Below are 25,669 nucleotides of genomic sequence, written 5' to 3' on the forward strand. Positions count from 1 at the left end.
ATTGAAGACAGACATAAGATATGAAACCATTAAATTTCTGAAAAAGGCTGTTTGGTGTTGTCTTTACAATCATTTTTTGGATAGGACACTAAAAACATAGGGAGTAAAAAGGAAAACAAGTGGGACTACATAAAACTGAAAACCTTCTGTGTAGCAAAGGAAACAATCAACACAATGGAAAGGCAACCTACAGAATGGAAGAAAATATTTGGAAACCATACATCTAATAAGGAAATAACATTCAGAATATAAAAGTAACTGCCATAACTCAATTATCTAAAAATGAATAGCTGAATATAAAAGCAAAGAATCTGAATAGACATTTTTCCAAAGAAGATATACAAATGGCCAATGAGCTTCTATTCTTCCCCTCACCCCCTTTATTATGGTTTAGCTTCCACATATCAGAGAAAAATTTCAGCCTTTGGCTTTTTGGGACTGGCTAATTTCACTTAGCATGATAGTCTCCAGATCTATCCATTTACCTCCAAATATCATAAAGTCATTCTTCTTTATGGCTGAGTTATACTCTATTGTGTATATACACCACATTTTCTTTATCCATTCATCTGTTGAAGGGCACCTAGGTTGGTTCCATAGCTTAGCTATTGTACCAACATATTAAAATTATTTTTCCATTCATTGACCCTTAGCCTGTTCCTTGGTTGTAAATCCCAGCTTGCCCATTTTATATTCAGAATCAAACCTAATTCCATATGGAGGTCTCTTTTCCCTATTGCACTATTGTGGATAAAATCTGCATTTACCTGAATGGAACTGGAGAATATCATGCTAAGTGAAATAAGCCAGTCCCAAAAAACCCAAAGGCAGAATGTTCTTTCTGATATGTGGATGCTAACCCACAACAAGGGAGGGGAAGATACATTGGACTAGACAAAGGGGAATGAAGGGAAGAGTGGGGATATGGGAATAGGAAAGACAGTAGAATGAATAGGACATTTCTTTCCTATCCTCGTACGTAAATACACAACCAACGTAATTCCACATCATGTATGACCACAATAATGGGATCCTAATTGGAACAAGTTATACTAATTCTATGTCTGTATCATATTTCAAAATATACTCTACTGTCGTGTAAAAAATAATAAAAAATCTGCATTTACTACTTTAAAAGTCAAATGAACAAAAAGAAAAACAAATGGCCAATGGGTATATGAAAAATTGCTCAACACCACTAGTTATGAGGGAGATGCGAATCAAAATCACAGTGAGATATAACCTCATACCCTTTAGGAGAGCTATCAACAAAAAGTCAAAAGAAAACAAGTGTTGGCAAGGATGTGAAGAAAAGGGGAACTTTATATATTATTGATTGGAATGAAAAACAGCATGAAGTTCCCTCAAAACATTAAAACTAGAACTACCATATGATCCATGAATCCCTGTTCTGGATATACACCCAATACACTGGAATATGTTGAGTCTTAAAGAAGCAAATCCAGCCATTTGCAATAACATGATGAATCTGGAAAACATTATACTAAGTGAATTAAGCCAGACACAAAAGGACATATGCTGCATGATTACTTATATGTTGAATTTAAAATAGTCAAACTCATGGAGACAGAGTAGAATTGTGGTTCTCAAGGGTTAGGAAAAAGGGGAAATGTTCGTTAAAGGGTACAAAATTTCATTTATTCGTGATGAATAAGTTCAAGAGATCTGATGTACTGTTAACAATACTATATTGTATACATGAAATTTGCTGAGAAGGTAAATATAAATGCTCTCACCAAAAAGAAAGTGGAAGAGAGAAAGAAAAGAAGGAGGAGGAGGAGAGGGAGGGGGATAGGGAGGGAGAGTGGGAGGAAAGGAGGAAGGGAGGGAGGGAGGAAGGAAGGAAGGAAGGAATGAAGGGAGGAAGGAAGATGTGAGGTAATGAGTATGTTAATTAGCTTAATTGTGGTGATCATTCCAGATGTCATATACAGGTTAAGCATCTGAAATCAAAAAATCCAAAAGCTGAAATGATCCAAAATATGAAAACTTTCAAGTATCATGTCAGTGTTGAAAAAGTTTCAGATTCTGTAACATTTCAAAATTTGGATTTTTGGCTTAGGCTTGCTCAACCTATAAGGTTCTACAAATATTCCAAAATCAGAAAAACTTCAAAATCAGAAACATTTATGTTCTCAAGCATTTCTAATTAGGGATACTCAATCTGACTGAAGACATTAAGTTGTGCAACATAAGTATACACTAGTTTTATTTGTTTACTATACCTCAATAAGGCTGAAAATTTTTAAATGAAAAATTTTAAATAAAAAAAATCTGTGTAGGGTCAATGTTATAACCCTTTCTTCTTTTCAACTATTATCCAGTAAGAATCTGAACAAATTGAAGGGCAGACTTTTTTCTATGAAATACCTGGTAATTATAGTTTTTCATGAATAAACACACTGAAAGATTATAAAAAGGATTTGAAAAGGAATATTCAAACCATGCATGTTACTACCAGCTAGAGAAAACATGATTAACCTTTGAATGAATTTCTGACATGAACAGTAGTTGAGCATGGACTTGAGTCTTAACATTAATTCAAAATTTTCTCGGAGAAATTTCCAATGTTTGAGAAAAGTACTTTAGGTTTAAATGCCTAGAAAACCACTTATTACATGAAAATTCTATTTCTTGGATAAAAAAAGACAAAAGGACAGATCCGACATGGAGAAAATCAGCAAGGACATAGTTGAACTGAACATTATCAGTCGATTGGATATAATGAACATCTACATTCAATTTCATTCAACAACAATAGATATACACATTCACCTGAAGTTCACATGGGATATTCATCCAGATAGAAGATCTTCTTGACCATAAAACATACCTCAGGAAATTTAAAAGTACATAAATGCAATAACCACTCTTAGATAAAGTGGAATTAAATTAAAAATCAGTAACAGAAGGTTCAGTGGCACATGCCTGTAGTCCCAACTATTCAGGAGGCTGAGATAAGAGATTTACTTGATTGAGCCCAAAGTTCCAAGTCCAGGGTAGGCAACATAGTGAGGCCCTCTGTCTTAAAAGAAAGAAAGTGAAACAAAGACAGAAATTGATTAAATGTAGAGATTAAATATATCAAATAAGAAATTGTGTAGATCTCATCAAAACTTGTGAGATTCAGTAAAAACAGTGAAGTGGAAATTTATAGCATTGAATGCATAAATTAAAAAAGAAAAGAGATATAAAATCAATTACCTAAGCTTCAACATTTGGAAATTAGGAAAAGTAGAGCAAATTAAATACAAAGTAAGAAGAAGAAAAGACATAGAAAATTAGAGCAGAAATCAATGAAGTAAAAAATAGGAAGTAAATAGAAAATGTCAACAAAACAAAAGCCAGTCTAAGAAAATAAGAACACAAATTACTAATATCAGAAATGCAAGAGGGGATATAAATATAGATACCATGAAAATTAAAGGGACAACAAAGATATTATGAACAACTCTATGCTCACAAATTTGATAACCTAGATGACACAGACCAATTTCTTGAAAGATACAATATGCTGAAACTCTGTCTATTAAATAAGTCAAATCAACAACTCAGAAGGATAGCAAGTTTGAGACCAGCTTCAGCAATTTAATGAGACCTTGTTTCAGATATAAAATAAAAAGGGCTAGAGATATAGTTCAAAGGTAGGGCACCCCTGGGTTCAATACTGTTTCCCAGGAAAAAAAAAGAGAGAGAGAAAGAGAAAGAAAAAGAAATTGAAAAATTTGAAAACAAACTGAATCAATAACCTTCCAAATCAATATTTTACAAAACATTTAAGGAATAAATTATGTCGATTCTCTCCAATTTCTTTCAGAATATAGAATTGGAGAAAATTACTTCCTAACTCATTTCATGAGGCCACCATCACCCCAATACAAAAATCAGGCTAAGAACTAAAAGCAGGAAAAGACATTATGAGAAAAGAAAACTATAGGTCAATATCTCTAATAAACATATGAAAATTCTCAGTAAAATATTAGCAAACTGAACCCAATACTGTATAAAAACAATTATACACTTCAGTAAGATGGAATTTATCCCAGGTATTCAATTGTGGTACAACATTCGAATGTCAATTGAAGTAATTCAACAAATCAACAGGCTAAAGAAGAAAAATCACTTGATGAAATCAGTAGATGTAGAAAAAGTATTTGGCACATACCCTATAGAACCAGCTTATAAACAGATGAATAGATAAAAAAGTGTGGTATATTATATATATATATGTATATATATATATATATATATATATATATATATGAGCTTTAAAATTATGGTATTTTCTGGGAAATAGATGAAATAGAGGAATATCATGCTAAGTGAAATAGGCCAGATTAGGAAAGTAAAGGGTTGAATGTTTTCTTTCAGACTTGGAAGCTAGAGAAAAAAGGGGGGTTGTCTCATGAAAATAGAACAGAGTTCACTAGATGAGAGGAAGGGAACCAGGGGGAGGGAGGAGGGGAGGGAAAGAGGAGGTACTGGGGAATGAAATATACCAAATTATGTTATGTGCATACGTAAATATGTCAAAATGAATCCCCACTTTTATGTACAACTAGAATGTACCAACAAAAATTAATTAGAAAAACAAAAAGCATTTGACAAAATCCAACATCCATTCAGATTTAATAATGAAGAAAAAAAAAACCCTCAGCAAACTAGGAATAGAAGGGAATCTTCTCAACTTGATAAGAATATCTAAAAGAAAAACAAAACCAAACTCCTACAGCTAACATCATGTAAGGAAATAGAATCTTTCCCACTAAGATCAGGAACAAGGCAAGGATGTTCCTTTCTCACCACTCCTTTTCAACATTTACTGAAGGTCCTAAGTAACTCAATAAGATAAGAAAAGGAAAGAATGTATACTGACTGGGAAGGAGGTAATAAAACAGTCCTTGTTCATAGATGACATGGTTGTGTATGCAGAAATTCTGCAAGAATCAACAAGAAAACCTAGAATTAATAAGCAATTATTACAAGACTGAAGGACACAAGGCTAATAAACAAAAGTCAATTACTTTTCTATAAAACAGCAATGAACAAGTGGAATTTGATATTTAAAACATAATACCATTTAAATTTAGTATGCCCCAAAATGAAGTACTTAAGAAGAATTCTATTGGAATATGTATAAGACACATATGAAGAACGCTACAAAGCTCTGACAAAAAAAATCAAAGAACTAAATAAATGGAGAGATAGTCCCATGTTCATGGATAGAAAGACTCAACATTGTCAAGGCTTGCCAACTTGATCTATAAATTCAATGGATCACATCAAAACCCCCAGCAAGTTATTTGTTTGATATAACAAATTAGTTCTCAAGTTCATACAGAAAGGCAAAAGACTCAGAATATCCAATAGTATCAAAGGAGAACTACATTAAGAGGACTGATACTACTCAACTTCAAGTTTTACTATAAAGCCTCAGTAATCAAGACAATGTGGTACTGTTGAGAATAGACAAATAGATCAATGAAACGTAACAGAGAGCCTAGAAAAAGACTCACATAAATATGGCCAATGAGTCTTTGACAAAGGAATAAACATAACACAATGGAGAAAACATTGTCTTTTAAAAAATGGTGCTTGAACAACAGGACAATAACAAGAAGAAAAATTATTCTAAACACAAACCTTACACCCTTCATAAAAATTAACTCAAAATAGATCACAGACCTATATGCAAAACACAAAACTCTAAAATTCCTAAAGGTAACATAGATAAAAATCTAGACAATATGGGTTTGGTGATGACTAAATAGCACAACAAAGGTATAATTTATAAAATAAATTTTGTATTTTTTTAAAATTAAATTTTTCTGCTCTGCAAAAGATACTATGAAGATAATGAAAAGAGAAGCCACAGACTGGAAGAATATATTTTAAGACACATATGATAAAGGCTTGTTATTCAAAATTAACAATTTAAAAACTCAACAGTGAGAAAAATAAACATTCTGATTAAAAAATGGGTCAAAAACCTACAGATGGCATATAAACCAATGAAAAGACATTCTGCATTATATGGCATTATCCATTAGCAAATTAAAACAACAAAGTTATATTACTACAGAATTTATAGAATGGCCAAAATTTAGAACATTGACCATGCCAAATACTGGCAAGGAAGTGGAGCAACAGGAACTCTCATTTATTGTTGATGGGAATACAAAATGGCTCAGCCAGTTTGGCAGACACTTTGGCAGTATCTTACAAAACTAAACACAATCTTTCCATATGATCCAATCATCCTACTCTTTGGTATTTATCCAAATGAACTGAAAACTTTATGTCCACACAAAAACCTTCACACGAGTATTTATAGCATCTTTATTCATAACTATCAAAACTTGGATGCAACCAAGATATCTCTTAGTAGGTAAGTGGATAAATAAACTGGTACATCCAGGCAATGTAATATTCAGCACTGAAAAGAAGAGAGCTATCAAGCCATGAGAAAACATAAAGGAATTTTTAAAATAATTTTTTTAGTTGTAGATGGACACAATATCTTTATTTATCTATTTTTATGTGGTGCTGAGAATCAAACCCACATGTGGGAGGCAAGCACTCTACCACTGAGCCACAACCCCAGCTCATGAAGGAATCTTAGATGCATACTACTAAGTAAAAGAAGCCAATCTGGAAAGGCTACATACTATATGATTGCAACTCTGAGACATTCTGGAAAAGGCAAAAGTATAGAGAAATAAAATAATCAGTAGTTTCTAGGAATTAGAAAAAGGAAGAGATAAATAGGTGGAGCACAGAGGATTTTAAAGGCAGTGAAAATATTCTATATGATAATGTAATGGTGAATATATGTCATTATACATTTGTCGAACACCAAGAGTGAATGTTATTATCAACTCTGGACTTTGTGTGATAATGATGTGTCAATGTAGACTCATCAATTGTAACAAATGTACCACTCTAGTGGAAGATTTTGGTAGAGGCTATGCATGCCTTTGGATAGGAGTTATATGTGTAATCTCTGACCCTCTCAGTTTTACTGTTAATCTAAAACTGCTTTTATAAAAGGGTAGAGCCTTTAATTTTTTTTTTAATTTAGGCTTTGTATGCCATATAATCTGTGTAACAACTACTCAATTGTTCCACTGTAGTACCAAACAGCCGTGGATTATATAGGTAAAAGAATAAACATGAATGTGTTCCTATACAACTTATTCAGAAAAACAGTTACTGGGCCAAATTTGGCCCATAAGCATAGTTTGCCAAACTGTGTTGCATATGGTTTGTCTCTAGTTCTTGGCTTTCTGTGCTACTCTGCATATAAGCTATCCCTATCATAAACCCTAACCCCAGATTAATTGTTGCCTAGGCTTTTATAAGAAGATTCAGGCAAAACTCATCACGTCCAATAATGAAAGTTATCACCTACTCCTACAAAATCTGCTCTTCTCATCACAGCCTCTAGAGTGTGAATTGGCAAATTGATCATCCAGGCATTAAAGTTAGAATTCTGGTAGTTAGCTATAATTTATCTCATACCTCACCACCAACGGGTCAACAAATTCTGTTAATTCTCCACGCCCCCCCCCCCCAACATTGTTATATCTGTCTCCTTCTTCTCTCTCTCCTCATCTGTCATAGGCCAAGGTCCTTACAGTCGCTTGGTTAGACTACTCTAATACATTCAGGTGAGGCCAGATTATTTTCAATCACCAAATATGTTGTGATGATCTTCATAGCTTTACCAGTACATATTTCCTTTTGCCTGGGGTCTTCCCTTTAACTCCTACTCCCACCTCTTCTCTCCTTGATGAACTCCTAGTCATTATTCGAAACCCAGTTCAGACTGTCCCTTTCACTTAACGCCTTCTCAAGGTTACTTGGCTTAAAGAGAATACCCTTCACAATCCAAAATATATGTCCTAAGAGCCCCCAAATTCATGACTAATTGGAAAATTTAAGTATCCACATTAGAACTTTAAGGGCTGAAATAATTAATTGGGCTATTAAATACTGTAACTAAAATAAACTGCATTCATTACATCATTACTTCAGTTACATCAACCTTTAACTTAATCTGAAAGGAAACAATAAAGATCTTGTCACTTCAGGAAGTTTACTGCATATGTAACCATAAATCAAGAACAGAGAGTGATTTTATAGAAACCCTTGCTCCCACACAGCTGTCATGAAGAATGGGAATCAAACATTGGTCTCAGCAAATTTACAATTTCTTCATGTAACAGACCTTTGGAAATCATTAAAACAGTGAGTGTCAAATCCATAAATGCCAAAAGGCTACCCATACTTCTATTTATTATTGTACTTGCATCAGAAACACCTATCACCCTGATGAGAACATGAGCTTCTTGGCAACAGGCCTCTTTTTATACTAAATCTGGCCTAACAGAAAGGAACCACTCCAAAAACATTTGTTGAATTAAATTACCTCCTAATTGGTCTCTTTGCTTCCAGGACATCTTCCTCTCCCAAACCCTGCCAGTTCTTTTACAAAAACACACCTCTGATGTCATCTCATTGCCCTAAAACCTTTTATGGCTGCTCATAATATGCATTACACGACTATGTTCTCACACACTGGAAGACATGTAAGAACCTTCCCATCCAGGCCTCAGCCTATATTCCCAGTCTCATTCCCCAGCCTCTCCTTTGTACACGCTCGTTCATGCCACACTATATGTTCCTGGAACACTTTTGGATTTTTCTTATTATATGCCTTTGTAAATGCTGTCTCCTCTGTCTGAAAGGTCCTCCTGCTTTAATCTGCCTAGGAAATTCTTATTAATTAAGCTTAGTTCAAGTATCATTTCCTTTGTAGCTTTCCCTGGCCCCTCACAGAATCATTATCTCCCTCATTTGTTTCTCTGTACCATTGTGTTTACTCTGAAAATATACTAAATTAATTCTGCAGGAAGGGAAAGAGGAAAGGAGGGAGTGCCCTGTCAACGGACTTACCCCAGCATCGACTGCGGCACTACGTGTTAAGCATATTGTTCAAGCAGCAGTGGGAGGATGGGGCTGGATGACCTTTAAGTCATGAGATGCTACAGTGCGCATCTTTCACACAGTATGTGTCCTCGTATGAGTGCGTGGGGTGGGGGGAGTCAGGGAGAGGGAGAGGGCGAGGAAAAGGGGAAGGGAGAGGCAAGGAGAGACAGAGACGTAGAGAAACGAAATTGGAGAGAAGAGGGTGGACGCAGTGCAGTAAGAGTCGATGGGCGGGCCCAAATTTCTTCCGCTTTACAGTTTTGCAGAGGTCCAGCTCTGCATCCAGCGCTGAAGCAAGGGGGTGGGGGGTGGGGGGGAGAGGCGGAAAGGGGAGGGACTGCACTCCCTCTGAGAGTGCCCAGCCTCGACTGCCTGACCGATCACCTTCCGCTCCAACAGGACCAGTTCCTCCACGCCGTGACTCACGCCTATTGTGCCAGGCTGGGCGCACTTAGCAGTACGGCCCCACAGGTGGCATTGGCTAGGCGAGAGGGTTCCCGCCAGGCTAGGCAGTGGAGCGCCGCACAGCCCGCCTTCCCGCCTCCCAGCCGCCGCCCAAGCAGTTCCTACCCAGCGCCAGCAGGCCTGCTAGGTCGATCTTCGAGCCGAAGATGCGGCGGGGCTGGAAGATGGCTCTGTCTGGGGGGCTGCGGTGCTGCCGCCGGGTACTGTCCTGGGTGCCAGTGCTCGTTATTGTCCTCGTCGTGCTCTGGTCCTACTATGCCTACGTCTTTGAACTCTGCCTGGGTAAGTGGAGCTGGGCACCTAAGGTGGGGAAATTATGCTCCAGCATAATCGTCTGCCCTACCCTTCACACTGGTGTCCCTGTGTTCCAAGCCCTCACTCTGCGGTTTTCCCTTCGCTCCCTGAAGAGCTCCCTGTCCCAACCTCTGGCTTCCCACAATATCTCCTGCGCCCTCCCACGAGGGTCCCACCATGTCGCCATAGCTTCCCACCTAGGGTTTCTCATTTCTTTGCCCTACCCACAGTAATTTTCTGGCTCTTACCACTGGGGCCCCCTTTCCTCATGCAGGACAACCACTTGCGCCTTATGTTCTCCTTCTGAGGGGCCCCCACCCTATCCAATTGAGGAAACAACATATCCTGTGTCCTTACACTGTCTTCTCACACTGTGAATCCCACCCATGCATCCAACTAAGAGTCCCACCATTTTCCCTCCTACTAGAATCCTACTAGGATTCCATACTAGGGACTAAGAATCCAAAAATATTTCCTGTACTTTCTCACTAGCTCACCTTTTTCCCACATTGAGATCCATCCTTTTCCTGCAATCTTCTCACATTGCCTGAAGTGCTTCATATCTTTACCCACTTGCGATCCCACAGTACACTCTGTTCTGTCCCACTGAGGTCTCCCCTTCTCATATAGTAAGGTAAGCCCTTCATTCTCTTTCCGTGTGGATTCTCAGCCCTTCTAATGGGGATGGGGGTTCAACACAAAATCCTCTCTCCTCAAACTAGATCCCCTGATTTTATCAGCAGGGGTTCCCTCCAGTTTCCTGCCTTCCTGCCTTAAGGAAAGTTCAACTGCTTCCCATAGGGGGTCCCATGTTATTTTCTGATACCTCATATTACTGACCCTGCTTTTGCCACATGGAGATCCTGCTTTTGCCACATGGAGGTCCTGACTTGTCTCCTATCTTCTCACACTAGAGTGTTCTCTTTACCTTTCTCAAAGGGTTCCCACAATCTCTATCATAACCCTTCAAAGGATCAGTTTGAATCATGATTCCAGAATCCTTGTTATCTTCTTTTTTGGGGGGAGGAGGAACTCACTCCCCAACTCCTGAAGTTCTTTTCTACTGTTAACACCTCATTCTGCCAACCTCTTCTGCTGATGTTTATGGTTAAGATTACACTTGTCCCCATCTTCTCAAACTGGGGAAGTCCCATCTTTTCCTACTGGAGTTTTTACCATTTCCTACCCCTCCCAATGGGAGTATTGTCTTTTGTTCCCTCTCACTGGAACACCACTTTTATGACTCTGTGCTATTCTCTTGCACTCTGTCCTGTCACACTTTATCGCCTCCTTATTTGTAATATGGTTCTCACCATCTTGTGCTTTCAGACTCCAAATTCCACAATATATCCCAGCACAAACTGCAAGTTCTTCCCTATGTGGCTTGCCCCTAATCCCTTGTCCTTATTATTAATGGCCTTCTAATGTTCTTATAAACTCATAATAGTTTCCAAATTATATTTTGTCTCCTCATAACAGAATCCCTGCTCATTTCACAGTGAAATTTCCCCTTGCCGCTACCATTTCATGTTGAAGAATCCCCATCTCCTCTCAAAAAAGATTCCCCTAATGTTTATCATCACTTTAACATTAGAATCCCATTGCCAGCGCCCTTATACTTGTGACCTGCAATGTTCCCTATTCATTCAGTGTGAAGTTCTCTGTCCCATTGTATTAGAATTCCCACTTGTCCCATCAGACATCCTGTCAAACCCAAGTTCTTCCAAGACTCCATTATTTCTTCACACCAGAACTTCTCACCTTACAAATCATGGTTGGGGGTGCTGATTTTTCAAACCCAGGACCTAAGTCCACTTATATACTTCTTCTCTTACTTACTTAACAAAGCAGTATTCTACCCTAGGTGAACTGGAATGAACTAGGGAGGCAGGAAATGACCTCTTTTCCAATATAGAACTTTCTTCTATATACAGCAGAGTTTGAATTTTCCTCACCTCCTTCATAGAGATAATATGGGAAATGCAGAAAGAGCTCTTAAATATAAATTTCATTAGTTTCCTTCATAGATACAATTTTAAGCTGTTTTTCTTTTTATCTCAATCTCACGTTGAGGTGCATTAAGCAAACTACGCAATAAGAGGGAAATTTTCCTATTCTCAGACCTCACCACTTTGGCTTTTTTGAATGATTGATTTAAGGATCAAAAGTTCAACTCCACTATTATGGTATGGACATTGCTCCTAGGATCAATGCCATATTGTAAGTACTATTAAACATATTTTGGAATTCTTTAATACTGACTCATGAACTTTGCCAAGAAATCTTTTAAAAAATCAGTAATGATCATGCCCAAAATTTATATAGCATTAACTTTGTGCCAGAAAATGTTCTAAGTACAATAAATAACATTACCTCTCTCTATATTAACTCATTTAATCCTTACTAGCTTATGAAGCTGGCACCATTCCTATCTCCATTTTGCAGACGTGTAAACTGAGGCACAGCTGAGAAAACTGAGGTAAAGGTGAAGTTAGAATCAGTGTGAATAATTAGCTTTCTGTAAGTTCTTATTTAGTCATATAATATGAAAAGCTGAAAGAAAGCTTAGGACCTACTTGTTTTTCTTTATTTAACATCCTTGCATAGCACTTGCTATGTGTCAGGAACTGTTTCTAAGTGGCCACATGCACGCACACAAACACACTTAATCTTCTTAATAGCCTTATGAAATACATACTATTGTCATGCACAGTTTACAGACAAGTAAACTGAAGAACGGACAGACGAAGCCGCTTATCTAATGTCATAGAGCTAGAAAATGGCCAAGCTTGGATGGCAGCTCCAGCAGTATGGCTCCACAGTTCATGTTCTTAACCCCCATACTATTTTAACATCCTTCTTCCACTCAACTAACACAGAGGTCAAAACTTGTGACTCACAGTGCAGATGTAACCTGTGGGTATTTTATTTGGCCTGCACAGTGTTTTCTTAACATTTCACACCAATTACCACTATTTGAAAATCAGGATAAGCTGAGAACTGTGGCACACATCTATGGTCCTAGCACTTGGGAGGCTGAGACAGGAGGATTGCTTGAGACTAGGAGTTCAAAACCAGTCTGGTCTTTACTGAAAAAAGCAAACAAATAAAAAAATTAGAAGAATAAGGTAACCCTGATTTCCAATTCCAGTTACACCATTCCATCCTGCCATCTTCATTTTACAAAACCTCTTTACAATTAAGCAAACTGGATTTCAGAAAGGTTAGATCAAATTTTCTTAAAGTAACACCTTTAGTAAAGAATAAAGAATTAAAGTCAAGACTGTCACATACCAAGGCTATGCCTTTTTCAATTAAACCAAAGTAACAGATTAGAATTTCAGTACAACTGAAAACATAATTGTTATGGTTTGGACGTGAAGTGTCCCCCAAAAGCTCACATGTGAGACAATGTGATAACATGCAGAGGTGAAATGATTGGGTTATGAGAGCCTTAACACAATTGGTGAATTAACCCCTGATTGGGATTAACTGAGTGGTAACTGAAGGCAGATTGGGTATGGCTGGAGGAGAGGGGGCAGTGGGGGCATGTCTTTGGGGTATATATTTTGTATCTGGCAAGTGGAGTCTCTCTCTCTCTCTGCTTTCTGATCATCATGTGAGCTGCTTCCCTCTGCCACACTCTTCTGCCATGATGTTCTGCCTCACCTTGAGTCCCAAGGAATGGAGCCAGCTGTCTATGGACTGAGACCTCTGAAACCGTGAGCCCCCAAATAAACTTTTACCCCTCTAAAATTGTTCTTGTCAGGTCTTTTAGTCACAGCAGCAAAAAAGCTGACTAAAAGAGTAATAGTAAAGAACTGACTTCTTTCTAGGGATAGAACCTGATGTCTTTCTCCATAATATCAAGTTACAGCTAAAAACCAAAAGAGATGTTTTATACTATGATTCTTAGAATTTGGATCCTGGCAGTTCCTAGCCAAGATACCCAAGGCAAGTTACCTAATATCTCTCAACCTTAGTTGCCTCACATACACCTTACCTATATAAGTTGTTTCTACATGTCACAAATACTTGCTCAGTACCTACTATATACCAAGCATTGCTGTCGTTAGGTATAAATAATATGATGCTTTAAAAGCATGAATCACAGTTCACAGCACATTGTGAGAGCTCATTAGATACCAACTTATTGTTGTTAACAAGAATATAAGGGTTTCTTCTTGACTTGAGAAAATAAGAGGCTTAAACTTTTAGAGAAGGAGAAAAGTAACAGTATACATTTTATTGGGGTAAAATTTATATAACACAAAATTAACCATTTTAAATTATTCATTTCAGTGCCATTTAGTACATTCACAGGGTTGTACCACCTTCTCTTCTATGGAGTTTCAAAACATTCTCTTCGTCCTAAAAGAACACTCATAGGCATTAAGGAGTCAGTCATTCCCTGTTCCCTACTCCTCAAGTTCCTGCTAACTATTAATCTTCGTTCTATGATGTTTCATATAGATAGCATTATGCAATATGTGTCCTTTTGTGTCTATTGTCTTTTAATTACCATGATGTTTTCATGATACATCTACATTGTAGCATGTAACAGTAATTCAGTCCTTTTATGGTTGAATAATATGCTATTGTATGTAGATGCCACAATTTGTTTAACCACTCATCTGTTGAGGGTGATTTTTGGCTCTTTCTACTTTTGTATATTATGAATAGTGCTCACACAAACATTTGCTTGCAAGTATTTGTTTAAATATATGCCTTCAATTCTTCTGGATATATACCAGGAGAAGGTTGGAAATTATATTAGGCAATTTGGTAATTTTATATTTAACTTTTTGAGGAAACTCGAAAAGATTTTCTACAGTAGCTGTACAATTTTACATTCCACTCAGCAATTCAGGAGGATTCTACTTTCTCCATATCCTTAGCAACACTAGCCATTTTCCATTTTAAAAAATTATAGCCATTTTTTGGGGGGGAGTACTGGGGATTGAACTCAGGGGCACTTGACCACTGAGCCACATCCCCAGCCCTATTTTGTATTTTGTTTAGAGACAGAGTCTCACTGGGTTGCTTAGCACCTCCGTTTTGCTGAGGCTAACTTTGAACTAGCGATCCTCCTGCCTCAGCCTACCAAGTCACTGGGATTATAGACATGTGCCACTGCACCCAGCAATTAACCATCTTAGTGGGTATAAAGTGGTATCTTATTGTGGTTTGATTTGCAATTCCCTAATGAGTAAAGATGTTGAGCATCTTTTTATGTACTTGTTGGCCATTTTTGGAAAAATATCTATTCAAGCTATTGGCCATTTTTATATTGGAATTTTTATTGGATTGACTTAGTTGTTGAGTTGTAATGTTTCTTTATATGTTCAGAATACTCAACCTTTATCAGATAAATTATTTGCAAATATTTTTCCCTTTGTATGAATTGTCATTTTGATTTCTTGATGGTATCATTTGATATAAAACATTTTTGATTTTGATAAAATTCAGTTTATTAATTTTTCTTTTGTTGCCCCTACTTTTGGTATCATATCTAAGAATCTATTCCTAAATGCCAGGCAATAAATATTTACCCCTGTGATTTCTTGTAAGAGTTCTTTACTTTTAGCACTTACATTTAGGGATTTGATCCTTCTTGAGATTGTTTTTCTATCTAGTATAAGGTAGGAGTCTAGCTTCATTGTGTTTTGTTTGTGGCTATGTAGTTATCTGAGCACAAATTTCAGCAGAGACTATTCTTTCTCCCATTGAATGATCTTGACATAATTATCAAAAATCAGTGGGCACAAATGTATACATTTATTTCTGCACCCACAATTCTGTTCCATTGATCTATTTGTCTGTCTTACCAATACTACACTCTGTTGATTACTGTACCTTTGTAAAAAATTCTTAAATCAAGAAGTAGGCATTCTTTTTTTTTCTTTGAAAAAAACCTTTGTTAGTGCATTATATTACACATAATAATGGCATTTATTGTGATATATTTGTACCTGCACATGACCTGAATTTGTCAATTTCATTTCTCACTACCTTCCTTTTTCTTCCCCTCCCTACCCATAATGTACCCTTCCTCTGCTTTACTGTTCTTCATTCTGTTTTTTTGAGATTCCCACACCTTTTCTTTTCCCCCCTTTTCCCTCCCTAGTTTGCTTCAGCTTTATTTTTCTTCTTTGTTTTGGCTGTTCAGGATCACTTGTAATACCATATTAATTTTAGGTTCAGCCTTTTCACTTCTGCAGAAATGGCAGTTGAGATTTTGATAGGAATTGCACTGAATCTGTATAGTACTTTGGAGAGAATTGCCATCTTAATGACACACAAATTTGTGAAGTGTTCCATATTTTTATAGGCAAAGACATCCACAGACTAAAGGTAAAAGGATGGGAAAAATTATATCATTTGCATGGATCTCATAAACAAGCAGAGGTTTCTATCCTCATATCCGATAAAGTGGACTTCGAACCAAAGTTAATCAGAAAGGATCAGGAAGGTAATTTCATACTGCTTAAGGGAATTACACATCAACAAAACAATTGTAAATATTTATGCCTCAAACAATGGAGCATCTGTGTACATCAGACAAACCCTTCCCAATTTTAAGAAGCAAATACACCACAACACAATAATACTAACTTTAACACACCTCTCTCATCACTGCATAGCTGCTCTGAACAAAAACTAAACAAAGAAGCTATAGACCTAAGAAATGCAATTAATAACTTAGACTTAACAGACATATATAGAATATATCATTAATCAATGACTGAATACACTTTCTTTTCAGCAACAATCTCAAGTCTTCTAATCCATAACTGGATGCATTTCTACTTAGGTCCTTAATTACATTCAAAAGTATTTTATACTTTAAAATATATAGGTCTTGAGCCTTTCTGGTTAAATTTATTCCTAAATATTTTATTCTTTTTGATGCTATGGTAAATGAAATTATTTCCTTTATTTTCTCTTCTAATTATTCATTGCTAGACTACAGAAATAGAACTGGTTTGGGGTATTGATCTTGTTTTCTACAATTTTGTTTTGAATTTGTTCATTAGCTTTAAAATTTTTTGGCATGGATCTTTTGGAATTATCTATATATAGGATCAAGTTATCTGTCAATAAATGCAATTTTACTTATTTCCAGTCAGTTTGAATGCCTATTATTTCTTTTTCTTGTTCAATTGCACTGACTTGAACCTCCAGTAAAATATTGAATAGAAATGATAACACGGATCCTGTTCTTGTACCTGATCTTAGGGGGAAAATTTTAAGACTTCACTATTGAGAATACTATTAGCTGTAGATTCTCCATCAATGCCTTTTATCAAGCTGAGGACGTTTCCTTCTATCACTAATTTCTTGATCATTTTAAAATATTTTTTTTAGTTGGCAATGAACCTTTATTTTTATTTGTTTATATGCAGTGCTGAGAATCGGACCCAGTGCCTCACCCATACTAGGCAAGCACTCTTACCACTGAATTACAATCCCAGCTCCTTGAACATTTTTTAACTAAAATGTATAAAATATTTTTACATGTTTTGCCAGCCTCAATTAAGATAGTCATGTAAGGATTTTCTTCCTTCATTCTGTTAACATGGTACATTTCATCACCGATTTTTGTTATGTTGGATAGCCTTTAAATTTCACAGATAAGTCCCACTTGATCATGATATATAATCTTTTAATCTGTTGCTGATTTCCATTTCCTAGTATTTGCTTGAGGAATTTTTATCTATATTTATAAGAGATGTTTGTAGATAATTTTGTTTTCTTGTGATATCTGTATCAGGCTTGGGTATCAGGATAATACTGGCCTCATAGAATGAGGTAGGAAAAGTTCTTCTCTTCAATGCTTTGTAAGACTTGATGTTAATTTTTTTATTATTTAAACAAATGGGATACATGTTGTTTCTTTTGATGTTAATTCTTTTAAAAATGTTTGATAGAATTCACCATGAAGCCATGTGGTCCTGGGGTTTGGTTTGCTGGGAGATTTTTAATTACAGATTCCACCTTTACCTGTTGATTTGTTCAAATTTTCTGTTGCTTGACTCCATGTTGGTAGTTTGTATGTTTCTCAAAATTTACCCATTTCTCAAGTTTCTCCAATGACTAGCATGAGGTTTTTCCTAGTAGTCATTTATGATCTTTGTATTTCTGTGGAGAAAAAGAAAAATCAAATAAACAGAATTATAAGTAAAAGAGAAGCTTTTTCTGATTTATTTCTTCTTTAGTCTTTATTTTTCCTTCCTTCTGCTAACTTTGGGTTTAGTTTGTTCTCTTTCTAGTTCTTTGAAAAATGAACTTAGGTTGTTTGAGATCTTTGTTTTTTATTAACATAGTCGTTTATTACTATAAACTTCACTCAGTACTCATTTTGTTTCATCCTATACTTTTTGGAATGTTGTTTTCAAATAGTTTGACCTGAGGTGTTTAAAAATTTTCCTTTTGATTTCCTTGGGATTGGTGAATTTTTAAATTTTTGGTAAAGTTCACCAGTGAATCCATTTCATCTTGACTTTTTGTTGTGAGGTTTTTTCCTTATTGGTTCAATTTTTTATTTATTAAAGGTTCATTCACTTGTATATTTTACTCTTTTTTATTGTGGTAAGAAATGTAACATAAGATCTACCCTTTTAAAAAACTTTAAATGCATAATACATTATTGTTGATTATAAATACAATGTTGTATAGCAGACCACTAGAATGTATTCATCTTGCTTTAACTTCATGCACATTGATTAGTAATTCCTTGTTTACCTACTTATAGCCTTTGGCAACATTCTCGAGTCAGTTTGGATAGATTGTATATATTCTAGAATGTGTCTATTTCATCTAGGTTATTTAATTTGTCAGCATACAATTGCTCCTATGATTCTGTTTTATTCCTTTCTATTTCTGCAATTTCTCATTATTTCTCCATAATGTTTTATTGATTTATAGTTTAATTCCATTATGATCAGAGAAAAATACTTTGTATGATTTTGTTCTTTTAAATTTATCAAGACTTGTTTTGTGGCCTAATATATGGTTTATAAAACATAATATTCCATAAACGCTTGAGAAAAATGTGCATTCTGCTGTTGTTGGATTGGGTGGTCTTTATACATTTGTTAGATCTAGTTGTTTTATAATTTTGTTCAAATCTTCTATTTTCTTTTTGATCTTCTGTCTAGTTTTCCTATCCATAGTTGAGAGTTGGTATTGAAGTCTCTAACTGTTGATGCAATTCCATCTATATCTCCCTTCAAGTCTGTCAGTGTTTTCTTTACATTTTGGGACTCTGTTGTTGAGTATATATGTTTATAATTATTATATCTCCTTGATATATTAGCCCCTTCATCAGTATATATCCTATTATCAATTTTTAGCTTCAATTATTTTGGTCTGATATTAGTATAGTAACCCTGCTCCCTTTTGGTTACTATTTGCATGGATATTTAAGCCAATTTATGTCTTTGGATCTAAAGTGAGCCTTGTGTTTTTATCAATTCTACCAATTTCTTCCTCTTGCCTGAAGAGTTTAATTCATTTTTATTTAAAGTAATTAGTGATAAATAAGGACTTACTTTCTGACATGTGATATTTGTTTTCTGTATGTCTTACATCTTGTTTTGTGTTTCCATCTCTCACTGCCTTTAAATTTTTAAATACCCTTTATTTTTAGAGCAGTTTTAAGTTTATAACAAAACTGAGCAGAAAGCACAGAGTTTCCATACAAAGAGTCCTGCCACATATTGCCTCCCCAACAATAAACATCCCACACCAGAATAGTTCAGAATGGTACGTTTGTTATAATCAAGGAAACTACACTGACATATCACTATCAGTCAAGTTCATAGTTTACGTTAGTATTCATTCTTGGTATTGTATATTCTGTGGGTTTTGACAAATATATAATGACATACATCTACCATTATGGTATCACATATTTTCATTGCCCTAGAAATATTCTACACTCCACCCGTTCATCCCTCCCTTACCCCAAACACCTGAATATCATTGAGTTTTTAACTATCTCCGTAGCTTTACCTTTTCTACAATTTCATGTACTTGGAATCATAGTATTTAATCTATTCAAACTGATTTCTTTCACTTAGTATTATGCATTTAAGATCCCTCCATGTCTTTTCATATCTTGATAGCTCATTTGTTTTAGCAGAGAATAATATTCCATTGCATGGATATACCATAGTTTGCTTATCTATTCATCTGCTGAAGGATATCTTCGCTGCATCCATGTTTTGACCATTTTGAATAAAGCTGCTAAAACATCTTTGTGTGGGTTTTTGTGTAGACATAAGTTTTCAGCTCATTTGGGTAAATACCAAGGAGTGTGATTGCTAGACTGGATGGCAAGAGTATGTTTAGTTTTGTAAGAAACCACCAAAGTGTCTGCCAAAGTGGCATTCCTACCAGTAGAGAATGAAAGTTCCTGTTGTCCTCCATCCTTGCCAGCATTTGGTGTGATCATTGTTATGGAATTTCACCATTCTAAAGGTATATAATAGTATCTCATTGTTATTTTGCTGCTTTCTTTTTTCATTAATTTTTTCCAGTGTATCCATTTTTATTTTTTTTTATTTTTAATTTTTAAAATTTTTTTTGCAGTGCTGGGGATTGAACCCAGGACCTTGTGCTTGCAAGGCAAGCACTCTACCAACTGAATTATATCCCCAGTCCTCCATTTTTATTTTCTTACATATTTTTCAGAATATACTTCTTGCTTTTTTCTTAGTGTTTACCATGAATATTATTGTTAATATAGTCTCTTAATGTTAATCAAGTTTGAATTAATACCAGTTTATTTTTTTATTCAAACATTATAATTGTACACAGTATTTGTTAGTTTAGTTTCATAGTATACAAAACTTTGCCCTTTACAGCTCCATTCCCCCTTTTTATTGTTATTGTCACAATTTACATATTTATGCATCATGTGTCCTGTAACATGGATTTATCATTTTTATGCATTTGTCTTTTAAATTATATAGCAAATAAAAATAGTTAAAAATGCAATACTACTGGTTTTTGTAGTTACCTATGTAGTTGCCTTTACCAGTGTTTGTTTCTTTTTATAGCTTGAGTTATAGTTAGTACCTTTTTATTTTTCCTGGAAGTCTCCTTTTGGCTTTCCCTATAGGGTGGTTCTACTAATGATGAATTCCCTCAGTTTTTATTTTTTAATTTTGTAATATCTCATTTTCTCCACCATTTTTTGAAGTATGGTTTTGTTGGACATAAAAATATTGATTGACAGGTATTTTTCTCAGCACTTTAAATAAGATATCTTCCTGCCTTCTGGCTTCTATGGATTCTGAAGAGAAATTAGTCATTGGTCTTAGTGAGTATTTCTTCCATGTCATGAGTCACTTTTATTTTCCTACTTTTAAGATTTTCTCTTTATCTTTGACTTTTGACATTTTGACGATCAGTTTGGATATTCCATGTGAAGTTTATTCCATGTGAAGTTTCTTATACTTTCTAGATGTTTGGACTCATGTCTTTTATCAAATTTGAAAAATTTTAGTCATCATTTTTTAAAATATTCTTTCTGCTCTGTTTTCTCTCTTTCCTTTCCCTCTGGAAGTCCTGTGTCTGTGTGTGTGTATGTGTGTGTGTGTGTGTGTGTGTGTGTGTGTGTATGTATTATACGTAATGATATCATACAGGTCTCATAGGCTCTCTTCATTCTTATTCATTGCTTTGTTATCCTGCTCCTTAGACTGTATAATTTCAATTGACCTATTTTCATGATCACTGACTTTTTCTTCTGCTTGCTCAAATCTGCAGTTGTACCTCTCTAGTGAATTTTTCATTTCAGTGATTGTTCTTTTCAGCTCTAGAATTTCTAATTTGTTCTCTCTAATTTCTTCATTTACATTCTCTGTTTGGTGAAACATGATTTTCTTTAGTTCTTTTCCCTTGGTTTGATTTAAGTCTGTATATAGTAAGTTCAGTGCCTAGGCTTCCTCATGTATAGTTTTTAGACATTTTTTCCTGTTAATGGGACATACTGTTTTGTTTCTCTGCATGCCTTATAATTTTTTTAATTGGAAATTGGATATTTTTAATGTTACAAAGTGGCAACTCTGGAAATAAGTTTTTCTCCAGGGTTTGTTATTGCTGTCAGTTGTGCATTGTTTGCTTGTTTAGTGACTTTTCTAACCTTTCTTAAAGACCATATTCTTTGCCAATATGTGGTCTCTGAAGTCTCTGTTCCTTAAATATGTAGTCAGTTTGTGGTTTGACAGAGATTTCATGACCATCTGGAAAAAAATTAGAAGAAAAATATAATCTTCCAGTCTTTGCCTATTGGCTCTGTGTCAGAGTATTCCTTCAACCCTTAACTAGGCTGTTTATAATTAATTGTGCCTTACTTTACTTACTGCTGTGAAGTACCTGAAGTTTCACTGGAAGTAAAGGTTTCGAGTCTTCTCAGGCCTTTTAATTTTTTTAAATTTGTTCTTTTTAGCCTCAGGCCTTTTTTGAACACGCATCTCATCCTGGGTGTCTGCATGCCCTTCTTAGTTGTGTGGTACACATGACAACACTTAAATTCCTCTTCCCCACCGAATGTATCTCCTTTGTGAATGTCTACTTTACTGGGTTTTTTGGTCTGTCTATTGCCAAGTGATATCCTTGCCCAAGGCCACTGTGGACTTTATCTGTTCCTTTAAATACTTCTGGCAAAAGCTGCTCAGGAAGCCATCCCAGCCCTGGGAATATTCTGAGTCAGACTAAACACAGGAAAGCCTTTGCATTGGTCTTTGAGGGAGCCACCAGATGGATGAAGCTCACAACCACAATTCCTTGAGAATAAGATCCATATTGCTCCCTCTAGCATTAGACACCTGTGCCAGGAATATGGGTTGTGATCTCACAGTCTTTGCAGATCTGGGATGCAGAAGATAGTAGGCAGCCAATTTAAAATGTCATAACATTCTCTTATTACAAAACATCGGCCCCCTTCAACAAGTCTTCCCTTGGCTATTGTAAGTTTTTTTTTTTTTTAAACTAGATTCCAGGGTTCTGCAAAAGTTGATTCTGGCAGTTTTTGCCACCTCATTAATTGCTTTTAGGGAGGGGTTGGAATTCTGCAATTCCTTATTCTGCCATTGTTGGTGAAAAGAATATCCATTTCGAGATTAAGAAAAAGATCTAGGAACTAATTCTCCTCAAAAGGTAGAAGACAAAAAAAGTAGAAGGATCATTTTTCAAGAAACCAAGTTTATATAGAAGTAAAAGCTATCCATTCAAGCATATAGGAATCATTCTATTACAAATAGTTTTAGAAGTTATCCACATGCTAGACACTTACATGTATCACACGTGATACAAAAATTGCAAAATAATTCCAGTGGTTTTTAAACCTGGCTGATAATCAGAATCATCTGCTGAATTTTTAAACTACAAATTCCTGTATCCCTATCCTGGGATTTATGTGAAAGGGGTCTTGAAATCTATATTTTATCATGCTACCTAAATAATTGTTAAAATCATCCAGATTTGAGAATAACTACCTAAAGAGTAAACAAATGGCTATTATCAGTAACTTTTTCAGAGTAAATTCAGACTAGCATGGTTAGCTTGCCTTCAATGAGTAGATAATAATCAGGAATGTTATCTCAGTTCCCTATTTCAAATTGTTTCCTTCTCCTTACTTAGTATTTAAGAAATATCTAAGGGGAAAAGTGGGAATCAAGTTAATCATTTTCACAATGAAAAATTACTTTAAAACCATCATGTATAATATTGGGTGTCCACAACATTTTTAATAACTGCACTTATTTTTATCTGAAACTTATTGTAAAGCCTAACCTCATGGAACCTCAATTCACCTTTCTCATAAAAATTATAATAAATAGTCAACAATAGTTAAGCTCTTATTCTGTGCCAGGCACCCAAGTACTTTACGCTTATTTTATCATTTAATCCTTATAACAACCTGATAACATACATAATTTTATGTTTATTTTATAGATGAAGAAATTGAGGTACAGAATAATTAAGTAACTTGCCCAAGGTCATAAGTGTCAGAGATAAATTATAAATACAAGCCAAATTATACTGTAGATCAATACAAGAAATTCCCTTCCCAATCATGTCATTAATTAAGAGAATTTCATCTTGTAAATGAGTAGTCATCTCACTCTATTTCCAATATTTAAAAAATTCCCATTCTCCTTTTACGACTTCTTTTTTTGTAAAATGTTTTTATTAGTGCATTTTAGTTTATACATAATGGAGTTCATTTGGACATAACCATACATGTGTGGAATATAATTTGCTCTATTTTAGTCCCCAGTACTTGCTTTTCCCCTCCTCCCTATCCCTGTTACACTTCTCCTACTCTTCTATTATTTATTTATTTATTTTTAATTGGTGCTTTATAGACAAAATATATAAAGGTAGAATTCACTGTGGTATATTCATGTATATACATAGCATAATTTGGTTAATTTCATTTTACCACTCCTCCCTTTTCCATTCCTCCTCCCTCCCACTCAGTCCATTCCCTCTATTTCACTGATCTCCCTTCTATTTTCATGTACTCCCCTGACCCTTTTCCCTTATTTTGCTCTAGTTTCCACATATCAAAAGTCCTTCTGAACTGCACTAATTCAGTGACCACTAGCCACATTAAATTTATTAAATTCTTCAAATGTAACCTCTGAATTGAGATATTCTGGAAACATAAAATACACACCAGCTTTTAAAACCTTAATGTAAAAAAGAATATAAAATATAGCATTAATGATTTTCATATGGATAACATGTTGAAATGAAACTTTCATATATTAGACTAAATAAAATATATTATTACAATTAATTTTGCTTGGCAAACTTTAACTCTTTAGAATGTTCCTACTACAAAGCCTAAACTACCTTGCTTACATTATGTTTCTGTTTGATAGCACTTCTACAGAGCTTCTTCCATATCATTTCTACTATGTTTTTTGACCATTCTCATTAAACCACTGATTAGGTTTATTCCACCCATATTCTTCTCTGAACCTATGATGTACTTCTACTTAAAGGAAGTCATGAGATAAGTTTTCATTTTAACACCAGATGTCTGTGATAAAAACCATTCTGTTTACTCTCCCCTTCCATAACTTTTCTCCATACCTGGTTGCAAAAAATCAGTACATTGATGAGACAAAAGAGAAGAGACAATGCAAAAAGCTATTTGATGATAACTTTAGTCATTTAACATCCCAGTAGTGAACTGAAATTTTGAAGAAACAGAGCAGATGCAATTGCATGTATCACTACATCACTCTGTAATCATACCTGGCAACTTGCCCATAGAATTGCCTAAATGTATGCTTACCCATGAGATTTATAATAAAGGATTCATTTCATAAAAGTTTAGTATGACTCCTATAACATTTTCATTTTAAATATGACTGAATTATTTTAGTCTGTTCTTTTAATAGTGCAAAAGGCAATATTGGGGAAATAAAGGAAATGTAGAACTACCTAAATAAGTGCCATAATCTTTTAGAATAAGGCCCCCCTTTTCCTCTTAGAAGTGTGTAATTTCTAAAAGGGAATTTTACAGGAAAATATTTTTCCCATAGACTTGCTGGTTCCTTATAGAATTTCAGGGGTGAAAAGATGCTGAAAGTCAAGTCCACTGCCAAACTAATGTCTTGAGTGTCCTCTACAACATTTCCAAGTGTTTGTAATGGGAAACTCCTTCCCTCCCAAGGCTACTGAAATGTTGGGAAAAACCGTAGTTCTTGGCTGGCAGCAGTTAATGTCTCAAGTGTGTAAACTTGCAGAGAGGAGCATTCCGCTCTGACCACCTAGGAATGTAGAAACTGCCCCAAGTTGACCTAGTGTTACCAAGGGAACCTGTATAGGAGCCTGGTGGTCTGATCCCCCGTGGCACATTGTGATTGGG

General features: G+C 35.3%; 2 protein-coding genes across 10 annotated transcripts in view; one reads left to right on the forward strand and one right to left on the reverse strand.

Moving 5' to 3' along the window:
• The window catches only part of LOC306650790 (uncharacterized protein), a 388,837-nt gene extending 379,337 nt beyond the window's left edge, over positions 1-9,500 (reverse strand). For 3 of the 8 annotated variants that reach the window (XR_013761013.1, XR_013761015.1, XM_079123104.1), the window contains exon 1: positions 8,980-9,209. Coding sequence is in view for 1 of the 8 variants with exons in the window: in XM_079123104.1 (XP_078979230.1) it covers positions 8,980-8,987 (8 nt within the window). In the remaining 7 variants the exon portion in view is untranslated. Of the gene's footprint in view, positions 1-8,979; positions 9,210-9,396 lie in introns of those variants that run through there. The other 5 variants (XR_013761014.1, XR_013761017.1, XR_013761016.1 and 2 more) reach the window with 3 other exon arrangements.
• Positions 9,501-9,623: 123 nt separating this feature from the next.
• The window catches only part of ZDHHC15 (zDHHC palmitoyltransferase 15), a gene marked incomplete at its 5' end in the record, with an annotated part of 92,977 nt that continues 76,931 nt past the window's right edge, over positions 9,624-25,669 (forward strand). For both annotated transcript variants that reach the window (XM_079123069.1, XM_079123070.1), the window contains one exon: positions 9,624-9,759. In XM_079123069.1, coding sequence (XP_078979195.1) covers positions 9,624-9,759 — 136 coding nt within the window. The remainder of the gene's footprint in view (positions 9,760-25,669) is intronic.

This window comes from Sciurus vulgaris (assembly GCF_902686455.1).
Source record: "Sciurus vulgaris genome assembly, chromosome: X".
NCBI classification, from domain to species: Eukaryota; Metazoa; Chordata; class Mammalia; order Rodentia; family Sciuridae; genus Sciurus; species Sciurus vulgaris.